Genomic DNA, 22,741 nt, shown 5'->3' with positions numbered 1-22,741 from the left:
AACAAAACAAACATAGATATACTAACACCTGGAGAACTTTGTTCTCAGGATCCTGTCAATGTTTCAAGATATTTTCACCATGGTTCATTGCTATGCTACATTTTATTTGTAATAAAACTGTTCCTCCCTTTGGAGAAGTGCAACACTTCTTTTGGAGAAAAGAATACCAAGCCAGAGGAGCACCAAATGTCCACATGCTTTTATGGATTAAAGATGCTCCTAAATTTGGTCAAGACAGTGATGCCACTGTTTTACAGTTTATTGAAAAATATATCACTTGTGAAATTCCATCAGAATCCACAAATAGTGATCTTCATGCAAAAATTGTACAATTCCAAAGACACAAATGTGGCAAATATTGTCGTCGCAAATACAAAAATAAAGGGAAATACTACACCAAATGCCGATTTGGTTTCCCTAGACCAGTTACAAATACAGGTCAAGTAAACAACCACATGTCTTCAGTTAGCAATGGTGTTAAAGGTAAGTCACCTAAAAATACATATTGCATAAAAAGAAAAGAAGAAGAAAAATATATCAATGATTACAATGCAATCATTGCCCACTTATGGAATGCAAACATAGATGTGCAGTACATTGCAGACACTTCTACTGCAGTTGCACGATATGTCACAGCATACTTAACCAAATCAGAAAAGACAGAGCTCTAAGACCTCTGGAATGACCTGTCATCAGATAAAACAGTGTCTCAGAAATTATACAGCTTGGGCATAAAAATTCTGTCCCATAGAGAATGTGGATCCTATGAAGCAGCTGATCGATTAACTGGTACTGCATTGTATGGTAAATCTAGTATGGCTAAGTCTTGGTCCAGCTAAATCTAGAACAAGAGTTCTAAAATCATACGAAGATATGGAAACAATAGCCAAACATGATCCCAACAGCCAAGACATTTTAAAAAACAGTTTATTGGACACATACTACCCAAACAGGAGTACCACTTTGGAAACCATGTTGCTATGCCACATAGCCCAAAACTACACATACAAAAATAATATAAAACCTGATGAACAAAATCGTAATTACAAAGTGACAAACTGTGAAGGCAGCTTAGTAAAACTCACCAAACCAAATTTAATTAATCATATCAAATTGTCATTAAAGACTCCTCAACATAAAGAAGTATATTACATGTCCCTGCTACAAACTCTTTAAACCATGGAGAAAAGAAGAAGAAATACTAGATAACTATGACTCATAGGAAGACGCTTTCAAAGCAAATGAAAGCAGTATAACTGATGTAAACTTTGCACAGTACAAAACAATGTTGCACAATGAACAGCAACAGGAAGAAGAACTCCAGGCCCAACTAGATAAGGACACTCCTGACAGTTGTCAACCTTCTGTCACAGGAAGCCAAGAACCACTGGGAGACCCACTAATAACAAATGAGGCAGAATTAGCTATGATAGAAGTAGAAAACACTGTGTGTCAGTATGAAGATAAAGAAGATTTAACTATACTACAATCAAAGCTAAACAATGAGCAACGTAGCATTTTTCAAGAAGTAACAAAAGAAATTGCACATGGTGTACAACATGAAAACAAAGAATGCACCTGTCAAAATTACAAACCTATACTATTGTATGTCAGTGGTGAAGCTGGTTCTGGCAAAACATTCCTAATCAAAATCATCAGTAAGTTCCTTCAACAATTGACAAACAACAAACTGTCAGCTGTTGTCACTGCCCTCACAGGTTTAGCTGCCTACAACATAGGTGGTGTCACTTTACACCAATTACTACTCCTGCCAGTAGAACACCAAAACAAATTAGATTATTACAAACTTTCTACAGAAGCTGCAATGGAACTACGAGTATTGAAACAAATGAAAATGCTACTAATAGATGAAGTGAGCATGGTGTCCAACCTAATGTTGGCTTTGATTCACCTCAGATTACAAGACGTACTCAAAACAAACTATGAAGAGCTCTTTGCAGGAAAACACATTATTGTTTTCGGAGATCTTCTTCAATTGAGTAAAAGGTGAGCCTATTTTTGAAACATTAGGACACAAACTCTGCCGTAAAACTGTTGGCAGCATAAGCATAAGACACTACCCATGTGTGACCAAGCCACAACAAGACTAAATAGTTTAGAAAAATCAATCTCAAACACAGCAGGCTTGGAAAAGATATTAAAATTATCCTTAAATTGCAGAGTAATGCTGAAACGTAACCTTGACGTGGACCAAGGACTAGTTAATGGAGCACTGGGTACAGTTGTTGGCTTTCAAACATGCCCACGTGACAACAAAATTCAGTTTGTCAATATTCTCTTTGACAAACTTTCAGAAGTAAAAAGAATAGGACGCTCAAGAGCTCGATTCCTTCTCTTCAAAGACATGTATGTACGCAGAGAACAATTTACTCTAACTCTTGCACACGCTGTCACCATTCATAAATCACAAGGTCTTACCCTAGACAAAGCAATGATAGACATTGGTAACACAGTCTTTAAAGAAGCCGTGAGCTACGTAGCACTATCACGCTTACGTACACTTGACGGTCTATTTCTAATCAACTTTGATGCAAGTAAAATAAATGCTGATATTCCTTGCATTTTAGAATACAATAGACTTCGTTCACTATACACTCCCCATCTAAACACATATTCTGTTCCACAAAAAGTAAAACATTATAAAAGAAAAATAAATCAAACAGAAAAGCAACAGGATGTCACTGCAAATCCTCAAAAGAGAGTAAAAAAAAGTAGTACTTCATCAAGTGCCACAAGCAAAAAAGAATCAATTAGGGAAAGTAAACCAGGTACTTCTTCAAAGAAGGAAGACAAACTCCAAAAAAAGCAGTCAGATACAGAACTACCTGGTCCATTTAAATTCTCAAATATAGTTGGTGTAAGTTGCTACGCAAATGTAGCAATGAATATTCTATTTCAATTACCACCAATTGTTGAGAACATTTACTTACACAGTACAGACCCATTGTGTTTGCAAATGTTAGAACTTCACAGAAACACAGCAAACAATCCTGACAACACATATAGTGTTTATGGAATAAGACAACAATTGGACTACTCTGCTGGAATGGTGAAATTCACTATAAACTCACAGGAAGATCCACAAGAATTTCTAATGTGCTTACTATTAGTACTGGAAAACAAAAACATACCTATAAATGAAATCTTCCAGATTTCATACATGTGGAAACATACATGCACTCTCTGCAACAATGTGACACAAGAACAAATCCCCAATGAACACTTTGTATATATATCAATACCTAATTGTGAATCCGTTCCATTTCAGCAACTTGTACAAAATGCAAACCATGGTAGATTATGTTCGACCTGCAATTCAGATAATCGCTCCATGTTAGTAATACAAACACATAGTAAATACGTAATGCTAATGCTTCTACGTTACAATGCAGATGGTACCAAAAACAACTGCAAGCTGACTGGATTCACATATGGTCAAATATCACTTGGTAGGAAAACCTTCACAACAATAGGTATAATCTACCACGCAGGAGCCACAACCAATTCAGGTCACTACACTGCATATATAAAAAATAAATGTGGATGGTTTGAATGTAATGATAGTACCATTACTCTAAAGCAGAGATTACCAGCAAATCTTACAAACGCTTATTTAATGTTCTTAAAACCAAAATTTCATAACTTAACTGTACTTAAACCTTAAGTACACTTGTAGTAAAAAAATATAAACTGTCACAATTTTCCAAAAGCTATCTAACTGCCCAAAGATGCTACAACAATTAATCAGATAAATTAATACCACTCAAATAGAGAAAAAAAACAGACAGTTAGAATACGCCAATTGGTATCTAACTGTCCCAAAATTTAGAAATATCCAAACAAATAAATCAATACCACGAAATGATATAAAAAAATAAACAGTTAGAATACGCCTACTGGTATCTAACTGCTCCAAAATCTTACAATATCCAAACAAATACCTAATATCTTACTGCTCCCAAAAACTGGAACAATCCAATGTATAAAGCATTAGCCAGAAACAACAAGTAAACACTGAAAACAAACAAACAAAGAAAGTGTTGCATAACACAAAAAGTTTTTTTTTTAACCAACATGGATTTATTTACTCCCACAGACCCAATGATTTTAGCAACAAACACAGAAACTGAGCAAATTGCACAATACTCTGGTTTGTCATCTACTAAATATGAGGGTCAGAAAAAAGAAGAAAATGTTGATTGTACAATGTAATAAGTCTTCATAAAATACTAATACTAACATGCTATTTTCTTTTATCACAGAAATGAACAAGAAAAACATGGACTCCCGTTACTAAACCAAATAGTATAACATGATAAATACAACCATCGCAGCATATCACACCCATACTGGCTTATAACAATGTTCCTTATAAATTTGTTTTTGACCCAAAGTTATAAACCACTATGAGTGTGATATGCTGCGGTGCTTGTGGCCAGAGCATAGACTCTTGGGTGCATGGCATATGAGTGTGATATGCTGTAGTGGTTGTGGCCAGGGCATAGAGTCTTGGGTGCATGGCCAAATGTCCATGCACCCAACATTTTATACCCCGGCCACAACCACCGCAGCATATCACACCCATAGATTCAAGCATTGCACCATTTTAATGTCCGCGGACACAAGGAAAGTCCTAGAACACATTCAACTTGCCAGAGGACGATACGGACAGCGTCCTCAGGACACCCCCATTTTTTTTATGTACGAACATTTCAAGACACCGCGAGTGTTCTTAGAACACTTTCAGCTTGACAACGAACAATACAGACAACGTCTTCAGGACACCCCCTGCGAACATTCCAGGACCCCACGAGTCTTCTTAGAACACTTTCAACTTGACACCGAATCCATTCTGCTTATTTACGAACATTTCAGACCAGCCGTGTTGTCCGCAGACAAATCGAACACAACAAAAGCGTCTAGCACATAAAAAAAATGCAACATTGCACCTATCTCATACTCCTCCACCTTCCCCAAACACTCTTACACACCAACACACTCCACTAAATACAGTTTTTAAACCAAGTTTCACCTCGCTGTCCGCGGTCGTCCGCGAATGCAAGATGTCGGGCGCCACCAGAAATCTGACGCTCCACGCCCACGCCGTCCAATCAGCAAACACGTTGGATGTCCGTGGACATCGTGCAAGCCGCTCGGCCAATCAGGGCACTGTCCACGGAGCAAACTGGAAAGTCTGTCCGCGAAGCGAACAGAGATATCACTAATTTTTTTGCCTTACCGTTTGGTCATTTTAAAAAAAACTACTGGACGGATTTACACCAAATTTGCAAAAGCACGCTTTCGGGACCAAGCCCCCACTCCTGCCGCAAATTTGGTGTAAATCCGTCCAGCGGTTTGGGCTGTAGGCGTGCGCAAGGTTTTTTTCCCATTATGTCTATGGGAAAAAACAAACGTTTTGGGACCCCCCCTATAACTTTGCCCCCCCTGCACCAACCTCTCCAAACTTTGCAAATAAATTCAGAGTGGGCCATATACTTTTTTTTCAAAGTTTGGTGATGATTCGTCCAGAGGGAGAGAAGTTATAAGCCACCCAAAAAATGCTCTTCCTATGGAAACACCAACTTAACCATAACTACATGGACGCTACGGTGTCCATGTAATATATATATACTGCCTCTTTCCTGCTGACATGGCAGGTGTCATTATTTTCGGACACTATAAGTGCCTTGTTATTCTTTTTCCCACAGTAGATGGTATTAGCTCACCTCACTTTGGTCGAGCTTGCTTTAAAGTAACAAGGCTTCTGCTTCCTGAACACTCACATGACCGTGAAGCGTGGCCTCTCGCCATAAGATCCTTGTCCGCGCTTTGATAAATAAAGATGCACTTTATTTTTATTTTTTGCTCCAGCCGCTGCTGGAATTTTGCTCCGATCCTTCTCCTCCAATGCACGACTCCCATGGAAGTGACACCAAGTGGCACCGGAATTACAATTGCGTTGTGGCACCGTGCTTGTGGGATATCGCCCTCACCCAAAGCTTAACTCTACAGGCGCCGGACCCCTAAGTATTCCATCGCACCTGCACCCCTCTAGACTATGCGGAAATGTTCCACCACCAAACTCAAGCTCCCTTGCCTGACCAGGCTCACAGGCACGGCAATCTGCCAGTATTGTTAACCAAACTCAAGTTTACACACACATACACACACTCAGTACTCAGTGTAAGGAAAGTTCCACTTAACTGCTGCCGAAGCAGCAAAAAAAGGGGAAAGAAAGAGAAAAGGAGCCGGGTGTTGTGTTCTTTCCTGCCGGTGCAGCTGGCGGAGGAAGGGATGATCAGGGCCTGCGTTGGGAGCCCTGCAGAGGAGCCAACAAAGGACACGACACGATTACTCTGTCTCGTGCCTGGAACTGCCTGCCCTCCGGCTTGGCGGGCCCTTTATTGAACGTGCACCTCACGTCACTGCGCATGCGGGACATGAGGCTTATGTAACATTCCTCCTTTTTTCCAATCAAACACAACCACACACGAACACATAACCACATCAAACAACATCACCAACTTTCCTGTGCAAATCTAGTCCTGCACAGTTCCGCACTCTCCACCTTGTCATTTCACCACTCATAGTCTCTCAGCCTCTCCGGAGCCTTGGGGGCTGCCCTTAGGTCATACCGGCTGGGCGGCTTTTGCCCTGGAGCTGTCTCACTGCCAGGTCCCCCCTCTGGCTCACATTCATCTTCTGGATACGCCCCCTCAGATCCTTCTGGTTGCTCCTCGGGCTCTCCACTCTGGGTCACTTGTCCCTCGCCCCGGTGACTCGGAGTGTATGGTGGTAGGTCTGCTTCAGCCTGAGACTGTCTGTCTCCATCAGTCCACATTTGCTGGGGCACCCTCTAGAACCGCAAAGCATACCTGGCAATCGTCTGTTGCCCTTGTGCCGCTGTCATCATCGTTCCTTCCGTTTGGGTCACTGTCCAGGGTGCGCATTCATACCGTGTTTCAAGCTTGGACTTTGTGGGGTTTCGCAGCACCAATATGTGACCGCCGACCTTGTGTCTCGACCTTCTTGCATGCCTCCTAATGCTCATGTGTTCATTTGCTGGCACTTTTCTTCATTGAGTGTGGTCGCTGTCGAAGGTGTCTACTCCTCTGCTTGGGTGGTGTGGTATGGTTGAGTTTACCAATGTCCCGTACATGAGGTATGCTGGGCGTACGTTGGCGGAGCTGTGGGGTGTCACCTGATAGTTCTGTAGGAATCTGTATAGATCCACTCTCCAGGGGCTGTTTTGAGCCCTGGATATGTGTAGCACTTTGTTGATTGTCTGCATGAATCTCTCCACATGGGGTTATGGACTCAGTGAGAGGGGATTGGATAAAGGTCACATGGATCTAAAAATTCAACATGTCATAAATGTACTACAAAAATACTGTTTTCAAGGGAAATGAAGTTGATGGTTTATGTTTCATGTTGATTGTTTTAATGCTGCTTCATAAAAGTAGAGAAGAGTGAACATAATCTGAGCCTCCAGTCTTGACATAGAATTGTAACTGTACCACTGAAGAGGTCTGGTTATTATCTTTTTCAGAGACATTTTAATTATTTATTTATGTATGTATTGCGCATTTTTAAGGCCCTTATGCATCAAGTAAATTGTGCTTCAAAGCGGCCACAAGGCAACAGGGAGGGAACATGGGAAAGAAAGGCAATATAACAATGAAAGATAGAGGTAGACCTACTAGGTGTGTGAGCATTCAGAAGAGAGAGACACAGGATGAGGAAGTGGGGGTAAGTGCTAGGGTACCAAAGAGGGAAGTGCTAGCGAGTAAGCAGATGTTAAGTGACTTGGTGAGAGTGGTCAGCTGTCAACAAATAAGTCCAGCCTATGGTGGCACGCATAGGCCAGTGGGTGCCAAGGCAATTGCTGAGAGTCGGCGGAAGCTGAAGGCGATTGGGTGTGGGAGGCCATGGCCCGGGAGGATACATAAGGGCCCTGGTCACCAATCTCTGCAACTGTGGGGTTTAGTAGAGGAGGGTGGAAGAGACAGAGAAGGTGAAAAGAAGGGTCATGAGGAGTTTCTGGAATTTGAGATCGGCTCAAGCCAAATAGGATGGTGCAGGCTGTCACGTAGGAGGGAACCTGCCGAGGAGAGAGATGGGCAACCAGCTCGCTGTTTCGCGAAGCGCTTGACACACAGAGGGTTGGTGCCGGAGGAACGTAAAGATCAGAAACAGCATTCTGATGGGCTGTGAGTAAGTGCGCCTCTCAGTCAACTGTTGTTTTCTGTTCCAGAATATAGTAAGTGGGTTTGGATTATTTTAATTATTCAATTGTTTTATTATAAGAAGCACAGTGATTCTGGTGTCTAGCAGGACTGGAGCTCTTAATAGGTCTGTGTTATTGTGAGTACCACTTCGAGTGATGCTGGTTATTATTGGGCACATAGCTCACTGTGAGTCCACATCATCTGAAGCAGAGCTGTGAGTGGGTGTGGGTATTGCCATGAGTAGCACACTTTGACACTTTTATGGAGTATAACACTTAGTGAAAACAGCATAAGGTGCACATATTGGGGGTCATTACGACCCTGGCGTTAAGGGTTTAACGGCGCCGTAAAAGGTGTCGGCGCCGTTAAACCCTTAATGCCTGATTACGAGGTCCCTTTGCGGGACCCGATCCTTAACGGCTGGTTTTACCATCCGTTAAAGTAAGGTGCCGCAAAGGGACCTTGCTGCTAATTACGGTACCATTGATCCCTATGGGGGGAAAATGGGAATGGGGAAGGGCCATGGTGAAAAGGGGAAATACCGCCCCGCCAACCTTGGAATGGGGCGGTATTTCCCCATTCCACCATGGCGGACTTGTTACAACACCGGCACCAAGCATGGTGCTAATAGCGCCATGGTTTAGCGCCAGGGTTGTAATGAGGGCCATTGTCACTTTGAAGAGGAGTGTGCAATTGCTTTTTTTGCTTGTTCGTTTCTTTGTGCTACCATACAGACTATTTAGAACATGCCAAAACAGGCATTTTACGTAAAAATTCAATGATGGAGCCCTTATCCTGAGATGCATAACATGGCTGTCCTGCTTCATGATGATATATTGACATGGCAGTGGTTTGAAAGACTTGTTGGGACATGCGTGCAATGCCTGAAGCGTTAAATATGCCACTGGATGTGGAATGTGTATCTACATCAATGCGGTGTGAGCCTGTGCATGCAGGTAGACCCTACATCAGCAGACTGACTACATAGACATGAAGGCAGATCAAAAATATATCACTCACCACTGTAGTGTAGAATGTGCAGATGGCCCCCGTGGAAAAGACCGATGCCCAGATGTCGAGACCTGTGACTGTAAAAAGAAATGAAGGGAACAGGTTCACTAGGTTTCTAAATATATTGTATTATAGATATTATATATTATATTATGAAACACCATGCAAGATTTCATCACTAACGGCGTTCCAGCCAGCACTACTAAATTGACGCTATGGTGATATGTGCTTTTCAAAACAGTTGAAACAAAATGAAATGGTCTTTGAAGCTATGAATGGGCGACCCTTAAAGTGTTTCATCGAATCATTGAAATAATGGTTTCTACCAGTTTAAATTAGTTAAAGCCCTAAAGAGCTGCCCCCGGAAAGGCTTCCAGTCAGGGTTTTACATACCTGAGTCGCCTTATTTGTGGCTCAAAATGGTTTAAAACATTTCAAGCTATAGGCAACTATTGGCATTAATGAAATTCAAATTGATTCTACCTGAAAAAGTCGTACTCTCTGAATTATAACACATACAAACAAATATAACACATACAAGCATAATAAAATCAATGTAGAGTTTAAAGAAGCATTATATGAACAAAACTACAATGTGTCACAAGTAGGAGCAAAACCAAGTACCCTTATCTAGGCAAGCAGTGTAAATTGAGATTCATTTCAAGTTTCAGCTCCAAACGTTTTGAATACCCATTGTCCAGCTACTCTTGAACTACATGTAAACCCATCCCTATTGAAAAGTAGTCACTGGATATACATAGTGAGGACATGGGGCCTGATTCACAGAAGCATTGCATAAAGGCACGATCCCATAGGAAAACGTTCTGTGAATTTGGCCCATAGAGGTCCATTTCGACACCCCCCTCTGGCAATAGGACCAGATTGTGAGGATGCTTAGCATGGCTCAATGGTAGAACCTGCTCTGTCACAGAGCGCTCCACAGAGACCTGCTTGTTAAAGATTTCAAAGATGTCTTAAACTGTGTCCAGTTTGTGTGATTGGATCACTTGGAAATTCTATCGGCTATCTATAAGGGACTCCACCCTCAGGAGATGGATCTCTTCATTCCTGTCCGACAACTCCCAAATCGTCTCCCTCCATCCTTTCTCCTTTGCCGCCTGCCAAGTCCCCCAGGAAGCCCCCCCTCCTCCTCCTCATCCTTTAGCTTTCACCCCTCCCCAAGCTCATCCAATGCCACACTCTCACCTGTTACAACTATGGTGATGACACCCAAATTATCCTCAAGATTCCCAACTATCCCTCCTCACCCCACCCAGACCTTGCATTCTTCCTCTCAGACATTGACCTCTGGATGACAATCAATCACCTGCACCTCCTTTCCACAATCATGGGCGTCATCATCTCGCACCTAGACTACTCTAACTCCCTCTACCTAGGGGCACCTACATACCATCTGAGAAAGCTCCAACGGATTCAAAACTCTGCAGCAAGACTTCTCCTCGACACTCTCCCCCAGAGAACACATCTCCCCCACACTCAGGACACTCAACTGGCTGCCCATCAGCCGACAGGCCTCCATCGAAAAAGCCATGTGCATTAACCACAAGAAAGGCATGGAATTCCCTGAAAACAAACTCACTCGCTAACACCACACCAGAATCCTCAGATCAGGCTATGGACCTCCTTTCTAGGTCTCCAGATCAGGAGGTGCCTGTTTCTCTGTCCTCGCACCCACTTTCTGGAACTCCCTCCTCCTTGCATTCTGCCTCATAGGGTACCACCTGGACTTCAGGAAAGACCTCAAATCCTGGCTTCCTGATCCCCTCCGCCTCCCCGCACCCACTCCCTGTAACTCGCACACACGTTTCACCCTGCAGTCCCCCTTATTAAACCCCCACACATTTCCCCCACCTGCCCATCTGTCAGTTACTAGCCTCTTCTTTCCACTGCTCTGCTCTGCCATCCAACTTTCATGTGGGATGGCAAGCACACATGGAGGACTCAGGTTGCGATTCCAGCAACTTGCAGCTAGAATGAATACTGACAGTGGGCCAGGTATTGCACTCATATGGGCTTGGAGGGGGGGCAATGCATTGTACTTAAATGCACCTTTGGAAAAATCTCGCTGATCATTCCATAGGAGGACAACCAGGCACCTCGGACCCCTCACTTGTGGTTGGCACTGATTATAACTAAAGCACGGGAGGGTGGGCTAGATTGCCATATGGAATCATGAAATGGGGTCTTTGCTTTCACACTAGAAGGAACAAGGGACTGTTATCTCTCATTTTAAGTACCTCTGAGAGATTGAGTATTATGCATTAATCGAGCACTTAGATCGCCTGTGAAAGGTAACACTGCTCCCAGTACATAGATGGAACCCAGGAAATAGATATTGTTGTCTGTACAGCTAACCCATTTCTCCTCTTGCACACTGCACCTGTGCAACTTAGCGCAAGGCCCAGTCTCACACCATGCACGCTGCACTCACATACAACTCAAACACTATTGCACATCACTGCTGCCATAAGAATGAAGCTACTTTTAATGACACAAATTCGAACTACAGCTTCCCACATAACCCTCTATCTCCCCAAACACAATCCTGCCATGTAGTCCATAATATTTTGCTGCTGCTTGCATACACACTCTATTTAGAGAAGGGTGGCTACTGGGGACTTGGCCACCCTCGCATAACCTTAATGGCTGAAATGCGCACACACACATAATAGCACCTCTAAAACTCTGCCACATTTATGTACTCCCGTCCCTCTGAAGGCATTCAACCAAAATCGCGTTGGGACCATAATCATGGTGAAAGGTGCTATAAGAAATGACAAAATGAATGAATGAATGTAGAGCAAACTACGGCTGGATTTTGGCAGCAACATTTACTGCTTGTTTACCGTGCAAATACGTTTTCAGATAAGATAGGGAGTAAAACAATTTTATTGTAGGTTAGCCAGGATGTTATTTAATGACATACTGGAAGTGACATACTGGGAACTGATGCATTGTCAGTGTAGATAAAATAGGAGGAGATCCATTTTGTCACTACAAATACAAGGCAAAAAATGTATACAGAATGATGGAGATCAGGCATGAAGTGATAAAATATCACTGTATGCAGGCTAGAAATGTATGCATTGTTAGTGCATCAAAGAAATCGTTTCTTTTTCTTTTTAAATTAGTAGGCTGTAGTCGGATGCTGGGTTAACAATTCAAGATTTATTGCGATGTTAACCTTACCAACAGCCCTCAGTGTGCACATCAAACAGTATTAGTTTTTACGAGGCTTGGTTTCCGTGAATGGGTTAAATAAGTCCAGAGTTTAAAGGAAGCTCCACTTGGCTTCTCGCCTCGTTAAATGGAAAATAAAGTCAACTTAATTCTTTTCTCCATGGTCATTAGCTTGCAGTCTGTCTGACCCTCTTTCCACTGGGTTAAGAAATAAAACCGAAAAATCCACACGGAATGCACAGTCCTTGATTAATGGTTGACGGGCGCTTCTCCTCAGGGAGTCCGTCTTTGATAAGGATCTCTTTGGTGCCTCTGAGTGAGCCTTCTAGTACGCCCAATGCAAATCACCTGCAGATTAGTCCCATTCCTCTCTGGACTCTGGGCTGGCTTGCAGCTGTAATCAGAAACACCTCGTGAGCTCTTTGTTGCCGAATTTAACCCCTTCTCTGCTCCTCCCTTCCATTCCGCCTCCACACAGTTTTCCCTCCCGTTCCCCACACCTGCAGGGCGTTTTCTTTTCTCGTTCCACCCAGTTTCATGCACTGTTTGACCCCACCCTGTACGTCTCTGGGGATACCTATCTCTATGCGGGCTGACTGTATTGTAGCAGTGCCAGTCTCTGGTACACCTATCTCTATGCGGCATGATTGGGTTGTACCTATGCCATTTTCTCTTTTTAATTCTGTCTCTGCCCCCTCCTTGGTTTCGTTTCTCATGGTGGTTTCTGGGACATGTAGTTTTATTTTGATTTGCTGGGTTAACCTTTTGTTGGCTGGGTCTCATTACTAGAATAGGGTTCTCCCTTGACTCTGTTGCCTCTTTGACCACCTCGCATTCTGCTTATGCTATTCATCTTTTGTTTCACCCTTCAAAATGTTGTACCCATTTTTTACATCAGCGGTCATATTTACTATGCACGATTTTATCTACTTGTTGGAGTTTTTAATTTATCCATAACACTGCTTTTTTTCCGGTTTCATAACTAGATGTAATACTTTATTGACCAATTTATTTTAAGTTCAGCATGTTGATTTTCCTACTCACGTTAAGGGTGACATCTTATATTGTATTATCTCTTTTAATTCATTTGTTACTATTGATTCCTCTACTCCAGTTGACTGATTTTATCATTCAGCAATTCCTGTAGCTATTATCTAAAAAATGGAGAGGCATTCTTAATCACAATTATCTATACCACCGTTGCCTTATATTTCTACCACTCATACTATTTCTCATGAGACTGATGTAAATGGTATTTCTAATTTCTATCAAGATGTCACAATAACTTTTATTTGTCATGTTGCTGCAGTCACCTTGCATAAAATCTATAAGACGTCTTTGGTGCTTTTTTATGCCCAGGCTTTAGTTCAGAAAATAAGTAAATTGTGCCAACTTAAGAAGGATTGGCGCCAGGTCCATCTGCTCAACCTTACTCAGAGCTCAGGCTTGCCCGTTATCACTGAAAATATTTGATAAGTCTAAATTGCATCTCTATGCCTCTTATAATTATACTGCTACTATTTAGTGTAGGACTCTTTTTGAGGTGGTTTAACATTGTGTCAAAATAGACATTAGCTGTTCTAAAATATTCACAGTTATAAAACTATGCGTCTTCCTGTATTGCTGTATCTACAATTCCTTCACTTGACCAATGCAGCCAATCAATACATATGTATTAACTAAATCAAACTTATCTGAAGTATTGTCAATAAGAATCTGATCATGTCAGTACTTTTTTGTGTTCCTTGAGATATTCCTATTTGTGACTGGTATTTTCCAGTTTTTGAAAATGACTTTCCTCAAATGTTGTGTTCCATGGGATCTACTTCTTATGCTCTTGACAGTATCCCCTTTAGTTTGCTAAGATCTCTTTCTCTTGAGACCCTTAGAAATCTTCTTCAAATTCTAAATTCTTCTCTGAGCCAGGGCACTTTTCCTGAGAATCTGAAGTTAGGACTGATCACTGCACTTTTAAAGAAATCTTGTCTAGTTATGTCGACCTTGGTCAATTTTCAACCTATTACTAGTTTACCTTTTTTTGGTAAGGTTTTAGAAAAAACAGTATCCTTTTAGCTGATATGGAGCAACATCAGTTGCTCCGCTCATGTCAGTCTGGTTTAAGAGGCTAGCACTGCACTAGAACTGGCACCTTACAGATTCTTGATTGCATCTTGTGGACCACAGACGAAGGTGGTTGCTGTTTGTTGACTATTCATGAACTCTCTGTGGCTTTTCACTCGGTGGACCATAAAACACTCCTTTTGCTCCTAACACAACAAATGATTTGAAGATCAATTCGTCTAAGACTGAATTTCTTCTTAGTTCTCTAGGTACATCTACCAACCAGCGAAACATAGAGATGATATGTTCCCCTTCGTGTCTCTTCTGCTTGGTCACTCAGCTTCTGGTTAAACAGCAAATTGTCCTTGTTAACCTATGTTAAAAAACACATTTAAAATGAACCAAATTGCTCCTTTGCATCAAATCAAACCATGTATTCCCCCTGATTTGTTTAATTCACTTGTACAAGCTTTGGCTCTATCTTACGTTGACAGAGGTAATGCCTTACCAGTAATTCCTTACTTTGTAGTGTCCCAAAATGCATTTTGAGACCACTACATTCAGCTTTTTCTACTGCTGCTCACCTTGTTGTTCATGCCTGTAAATCTGACCATATCTCTCCAATTGTAGATGAGTTGCAGAGGGTGGAGAGTAGAAGCAGGCATATTTAGAAAGAGGCTGTTGCAAGAGTCCAGCCTAGAGAGAACCAGAGCTCTGGAGACAGTGAGCCTCTGGGGGAAGGAGAGGAAAGAAAGAATACCTCTGAGGAGGTGCAGATGGTGGTGTGACTTCTTAGAGACGTCAGAGATGTGAGGAGAGTGTCGAGTCGATGATGACCCCAATGTTTTTAGCCTCACAGGTGGGAGCAGGAGGAGGGCCAAGAGAGGCCGGCCAGAGAGTGACAGCAAAGGAGTGTGTGGGTGTGCCGATGAGGAGAATATCAGTCTTACTGGCATTAAGGCAGAGATCATTGACGGCACACCACCCGTGGATGGAAAGCATCCAGAAGGGATTTTCTTTGTTATGTTGCCATAAAACTATTAGAGATCATGGGGACAACTATCATTACATAAATAGGTAATTAGACAAGGCATTGCTATAAACAGTATTGCATTACACATTTCTTTCCATTACAAGACCGAACTCATGAAGAAACATAAGGAGTGTGTGCAGAATGCATCATACATGTACGATATCCAATTTCTTCCCATGTTGCATAGTTAAATGATGCATGCTTTCCTCTTAGACTTTTTTATAAACTGTTAAACATGTGATAAGTAGCTACGAGTCTCTCACTTACTACATAAATGTACTACTGCACACAAAACTGAAAGACTGCACAACACATCCCAATAGCAGCATATACAAAGAAAGTAAAGTAAGCAAAAAAGTAGCAGTACGACCAGAAAATGTTCATAACCTAACTAATTATCTTAATGCATAGAACTGATTGCTGTATTTCAGGCTTCCGTCTTCCTGTATGTATATGTACCATATGATGGGACTGAACCCTAAGGAAAGCAGTGTAAGAACATATGAGAAGGGTAAGGTGTACAAGTATAGTACCTTTTCACTTTGAAGTTCCTCACTGTTAGTGAAGAAAAGCACCTGGTGTAGATATGTCACTAAACAAAAAAAGAGGGAGCCAGACCTGTGATGTCATCAGTGATGTCATCAGTGACATTTGTGATGTCATCTTTGATGTCATGGGTGTTAGTCCTTGCAGTGCACAGTGGTAGCGCGAGTTATGGTTGCCTACTGTACCATAACTTGCCAATTTCTGGGGGTTTTAAATTTCACCTGTAACCATAACGTCCCTGTAGCAACGTTTTTCCATTGAATTTCATAGGTTTTTAGTCGGCCACTTTAACCATAACTTTGCTTTAGGGTAGTTTTTTGCATTAAAGGCAAAAGGTGTTTAGTTGAGCAACTTAACCATAGCGTCCTTTTAACAAGGTTTTATGTTAGTGAAATTCATAGGTTTTTAGTAGGGCACTGTGAACATAACTTTCCTTTAGCATACTGTATTGATAAATGATGCTATGTTTGTAATAGCGCACCTGTATCTTAACTTCCCTTTAGGAATGGGTTTTCTACATGATTATCACAGAAAGCTCCTTCTAGAGTGTCACAAAGTAAGTGGCAATGAAGGGAGTAAGTGCTACGCGCATCGTATACCCACCACACAATTGTTTGCTAAATGGAAGGAATAGTGGTAGTGTGGAAAACACTGCAGTTGAAACAGGTAGAAATAGGTACCTAATGAAAGAAATGGTTGTCCGTGTTGCAGTGCGTTTTGAAGGGCGCAAGTGCGCAACAGCAAGCACAAACATTGTTCCTGTACTTCCAAAAAGGGCACCAAAGCCATGAGTGTACATCGGGCACAAAAGTAAAATGCAGTAATAGGAAAAAGAACGCTATTTGTGGGGGAAAAAGCGCTTGTGCTGTGAAAAGATAGGTTCCCATTTGTATAGTAGGACAATGGCACAAGTTGTAAAAAGACACATATAAGCTATGTGTCCATTTTGGCACCAAATTAAAAATAACATCCCTAAATGGGTGGCTGCATATTGTGAAACAAAATTATGCAAGAGATCGGAAACAGAATCATTGCCTGCCCTACTACCTCCCTCAGCACAAATGCCACTAAACATCATGTTACATGGTGGGCATTTCTCCCTACACAATCAACAATAATGTCGTCTAGATCGAGCGTCGCCAAAGTCTCACACAAAGAAGTCAAAAGCAATCACTTCAGTGTAGGTGCTCCATACATGTACAAACCCACATGATACACTGCACACATCTCCCATCGGATGCACTTTTTCATTGACTGTCAAGTAATGTATGTGCCATTCACCCACAGAGCATACGCTGTCGCTCATACAACACACAGCCATAAGCTCACCCTCTGCAGTAAGGTGAACAAATATATGATATAGCACATTCTGTGAGTGCATTGCACAGCCAGAAAGCTTTTTGCGCAATGCCGTGTCCTCCACAATCGCAAACAGGATATGTACATTTGCAAAATCGGTGTATGTTACACTTACAACCCTGCAACTGTGGCAATGTCTGCGATTTTTTGCAGGTGTGAACACGCGGGAATAGGGGAATAAATGTCAACCAAGGTAGGGGATGTCCTTTGTACTGGTGGGTTTTAAAGAAAGCCAATTTTTTGGGCTTTTATAATGGTTTTTATTTGTTGCTCTGTGCCTCACATTCTTACAATAGCGTCGTCAGTGCAGCCTGTAGATTGGAAAACCAAATGTCATTGCCACTGTGCGACAATGAAATGCCATTTCCATTGAGAAAGTGCACATATCGATTACCAATGTTCTCATTCTTACAGGAGTTCATCCCAGCAGCACGCAAAAAGTTGCACATACTTCTGTTAAGACGCCTTCCCAACTCTGGATGCCGACAACATTCATTGGAATAGTTATATACTGGACTTGGTGGTATACATTAGAAATGCACCTTCACAGTGGCAAAAATGTGCTTCACTTCTTTCATCATCTTTTTCAGTTGACAGTACACACTTGCACAAGCTATTGAACCCAAAAGCAATACATAATGCATAATGCACTATCACTACGTCCTCAGTACCTAAAGTGGCCACTCGTCGACATTCTTCAACCAAATGTTGGAAACTACGGACAGGGACTCCACACCACAAAGTCTCCACTTCGTCCAAATAGAAATTGCCAATAAGGCCTCTTTCCACGGCATACTGGAGCAGATCGAGCACAAAGCGATCACCCACTATGAAAAGTTTGCGTTTCACCATCTCTGCCCGCCTCACTACACACAGGAATGAAAGAAAATATGGCCGCATTTTCCTGTGACGCACACTCTAACCACCTCATTGGACAATTCCAACAATCGCATTTCCATTGGCCAGCATGTTCAAAAGCACAGAATATAGCATGTGCACCTCGCAAAGTACCGTTAGAGCCGCTCCCAAACAATTCATAAACAGTCCTTCTTCCCTTTCCACTATCCTCTTCCCACCACACCCTTATATGCGTCCCTTTCTTCGGTGCTCCTTCACACACTTGTACGTAGGCACAATACAAACAGCAGAAAGTACCATAGCACATTATATGATATGATGCACACACTGCATGCATAACAACATAATTGCTGCCACGTAGGTTATACACTTCACAATATGGTCTTCCCATTGTAATGCATGTACTACAAACGTCGGAAAAGTAATCCCACAAAAGCAGCAGGGAATGTATAGTAGCTACGTTACGCAAGTACGTGGTTCATGCATACAAACACGATGCATGCCCCTTACCTTGCACTCTTTCACCATTGCCTCCTACGTTTACCTGTACAAACAAACCTTCTCTCACAGTGTTTGTGTACACACCACAACCAGTAAGCACATTGCCCAATTGCTTTGCCTCCTCAGTGTCAATACTATAAATGCCATCCTAAAAACAACCGGATGTGCCACGTCGAATCCTCACAGTACCGCATATTGCGTGGCATTACCATGCTAGACACTTGAGGTGGTGGGTTGAGAAGGTGTTGCGGTGGTGGGGGATATGAAATAAAGGGGTGGGGATTGTGTCTTTAGGATGGTGTGTAAAACATTTTTTTTTTACTTTTTGTCATGTTTTCTTTATATATGTGCATTCATACATTTTTTTCTGTCTTTTGCTCACTGTCTATTTGCTTCTCCTCCTGACATTTTGTTCCACTGAAGATGAACTGTTATCTTACATTTCTGCAGGATTCTCTGAAAAGCTTTGTGCACAGTGGCAAACACAACAGCATTGCCAATGGAAGTAAAAAAAATGCCATTTCCCTGGAACCACTGGAACTCTTGCTGGTTATTAATGCTGTCATAGTCCGTGCCGAACATCCCAACACTGGACATAAAGTTGCAACGCACATGCTTCTATTTATCCAACGTCTCTCAACCTCTAGCTGTCTACAACTGACAATGGCATGCTCCCATTTTCGTCTTGGTGTTATCGATGAGAAAATCACCTTTGCTGTAGGAAATATCTGCATCACAGCTGGTATCAACCTCTTTAAATAAACAAGCAAAAATAAACACAACATTTGCCCCAAATGTAGTCCTCCAAAATGCACGACCACCACATCCACAGTACCAACAGAGGCCACATATTTGCAAAGAAGATCAATGCAGCTGAAACCCCACTCATAAACTGTGGCCCAAAAAGCCTGCACTCCTTCCAACTGAAAAGCAATATCAAAGCCTCTTTCCACGGCATAACTGCGCAGATCGTGCACAAAGCTATCAGCAACTATAAGCACTCGCCGTCTCTCCATGTCCGCCAACCTCAGTACATCTACCTTTCGGTAAATAAGTCACAGCCCTTCAGTTAAACCACACCATCCAATCCTCATGGGATAATCCCCACAATTCCATTTGCTAGGGCTCCATCCTCATAAAGCCATGATGTGGCACGTGCACTTTCCCAGTTAGGGCCACACTCCAGTAAAGCACACAATACGTCTTCCCTTTGCACTCAATTTCTCCAACAGTCCCTTACTGGCACCTATTAACAACTATCTCAAAAAAAGGTAGCAGGCGCTCCTCTCCAGAAAGAACATAGCATGATAACCTGTTCTGAGATGAGAGTTTGCAGCACATGCTTTTTGCTCACTGTACCTTTCACAGATTGGAAATATCCATTTGCTTATCAGTCTTTGTCCTGCCCACATGAGCAGTCCAGCACCGAAATGCTATGGCAATTCCTCTCTGAACAAGAGTACCAACAACAACCCCATACATGTGTTTCAGCCTTGTTGGGTTTTATTAACAACTATCCAATTTTCAAAAACCCCTACACCAACCACATACTGAAACTCTGCATTGCACACTACCATTTCTGTACACAACTCCATATGTCCCCTTTAACACTCTGAGAACATGTTCCCTTTGCTTCCAAAGCCCCTCCACCATAAACATCTGCTACACAATGCCCTATTTCACCATCTACAACGATATGAGGGCACACCCAGAACACCTTTCGCCATACACACAACACTCCACCCTTGCGAACACCCACAACAACACTATGAATGCATACATACGACCATGTAGGCAGCTAACATAGTACACAGACATAACATATATAGCGGCACTTCAACCAAACTCCCTGACCCCATAAAGAACCCATTAACGAAAACAGGTCGCAATTACCACGATCCACAAACATACTATAGCCCCCATAACCCCTACCCAACATTGGCCCTACCTCAACAAATCTGCACACATCATAGTAAAGAACCCAAATAAGCTGCACTTCAACCATACCCTGTGCCATACTGCCAGTATGCACACACTGCACCAAGTGGGTAGACTGCGTGACTTTTCATTGCACCATCTCCAATCACACATCCAAAACTTTACCATATTCTACCATCCACATCACCTGCGGAACCAAACATACACACCTGCCAGCTCATTTCTACTGCTTTATGTCATCTGCAATGTAATGCACAACCATTATTTGCAGGTCATCACTATCTACTTGTTGCACAGTCAACATTGCATTAGTGGCGTGGGTTTCCCAAAGTCCAACGCTCTTCAATCCACGGCCTAGAGCATACCACCTTTGGCCATACATCCAATAGGCTACACCTTCAGCACAGGCACCACAACTCCATAGTGACAGTATGCAAACCCAGCACCCAGTGCCCACACTGCATCACTTTCCACAGCACAAATCTCCAAGTACACATCAAAAAGTTTACCATGTTGTAACAGTTTCCTCATCAGCATAATCGCACAAGCAGTCATGGCAGCTCACTTGTCCTGCTCTATTGCGTCTGAAATGTGCTCCACACCCATTCTACAGGTCACAACCCTCTGCCTGCTGCAGATTCTAAAATGCCTTACTACTGTGTGTGTCCTAAAGTCCTAGCCTCTTCAGTGCATTGCCTACGCCCTTCAGCCATGCACCCAACAGTCTACACCTTCAAGACTGTCACTGCTACGTAATAACATCATCCATTTCACCAACTTCGCCTACCCCCATACACAGCAGTACCACCAGCACTACTACCCAACCTGCGTACCGCCATGGACCTATGCAGCTACAATTTACAGCACTTACCATAATGTAGAAAAAAACACTCTCTCCTACACCCCTGTGCACTTTCTTTCTCATACTACGAGCGTCCCCACTTCCATTCCCAAACTATAGTGCCACTGCCAAAGTAGCCACATTCAGTTCGCAACACTAGCCTACTGCAATACATTTGCACACACCGCACTATGCAAGCACCGCCCTGCAACAGATGTACACCCACACTTGCTTTACTGCACTATATATGGTAAAAGCCTACGCTCTTCACTGCATGCCCTATGGTCTAAGGCCTTCGTCCATGCAGCCAATATTCTAATCCTTCCACAAACCCAACGCAGCTTCCTTAACCCATGCATGCCACCATGTGCCCAAGTACCGCATTCCACCCGCACTCCCACCCAACCTATTTCATGTGCAATTCATTCCCCTTCTACACTGTACCTGCCACCACTTACCACAGAAAGAGGTGGCCGCAAACAGGTCACCTGCACACACATCCAGCAATCACATACAGAACCTATACATTGCACACATTCACTAAAACAGGTTGCTATAAGCAAAATACACAAACACCACAGCCTCCACCAACCCTACCCAGACCCATTCACAAAGTATGGTATCACTACCAATCTACCCACAACTGTTGCACAACATTAGCACTAGTGCCACAAATCATCACACACAACATAGTTACAAATCACAATTATTTACACTTCTACCATATCCTCCACAAATTATCACACAGCATAGTTACCAATCACAATTAAAGTACACTTCTACCATATGCTCTGCCATAGTAACAGTATGCAAACCCAGCACCCAGTTCCCACACACTTCACATTACCATCTCCAACTACACATCAAATACTTTTCTGTTTTGTAACAGGGTCCTCAGCACCAGAACCAAACATGCAGCCATGGCAGCTCACTTGCTCTGCTTTATTGCGTTTCAAATGTGCTTCACACCCTTTTTTAACAGGTCACCACCCTCTAAGTACTTCACATTGCAAAATGCATTAGTGCCGTCTCTATCCTAAAGTTCTAGCCTCTTGAGTGCATGGCCATGCACCCAACAGTCTACGCCTTCAGCAGTCTCACTTCTACATAATGGCACCATCCGTTCACCAGCTTGTAACTACT

At 42.5% G+C, this 22,741-nt stretch overlaps 1 protein-coding gene across 1 annotated transcript in view; it reads right to left on the bottom strand.

The window, feature by feature from the left end:
* Positions 1-22,741, bottom strand: part of LOC138483022 (sodium/iodide cotransporter-like) — a 642,342-nt gene that overhangs the window by 508,223 nt on the left and 111,378 nt on the right. Inside the window, exon 4 of the mRNA XM_069613846.1 lies at positions 9,270-9,337. Within this exon, the coding sequence (XP_069469947.1) occupies positions 9,270-9,337 (68 nt within the window). The remainder of the gene's footprint in view (positions 1-9,269; positions 9,338-22,741) is intronic.

This window comes from Ambystoma mexicanum, chromosome 1p (genome assembly GCF_040938575.1).
Source record: "Ambystoma mexicanum isolate Mex_15411 chromosome 1p, UKY_AmexF1_1, whole genome shotgun sequence".
Lineage (NCBI taxonomy): Eukaryota > Metazoa > Chordata > Amphibia > Caudata > Ambystomatidae > Ambystoma > Ambystoma mexicanum.
This window is presented reverse-complemented; position numbering and strand designations above follow the sequence as displayed.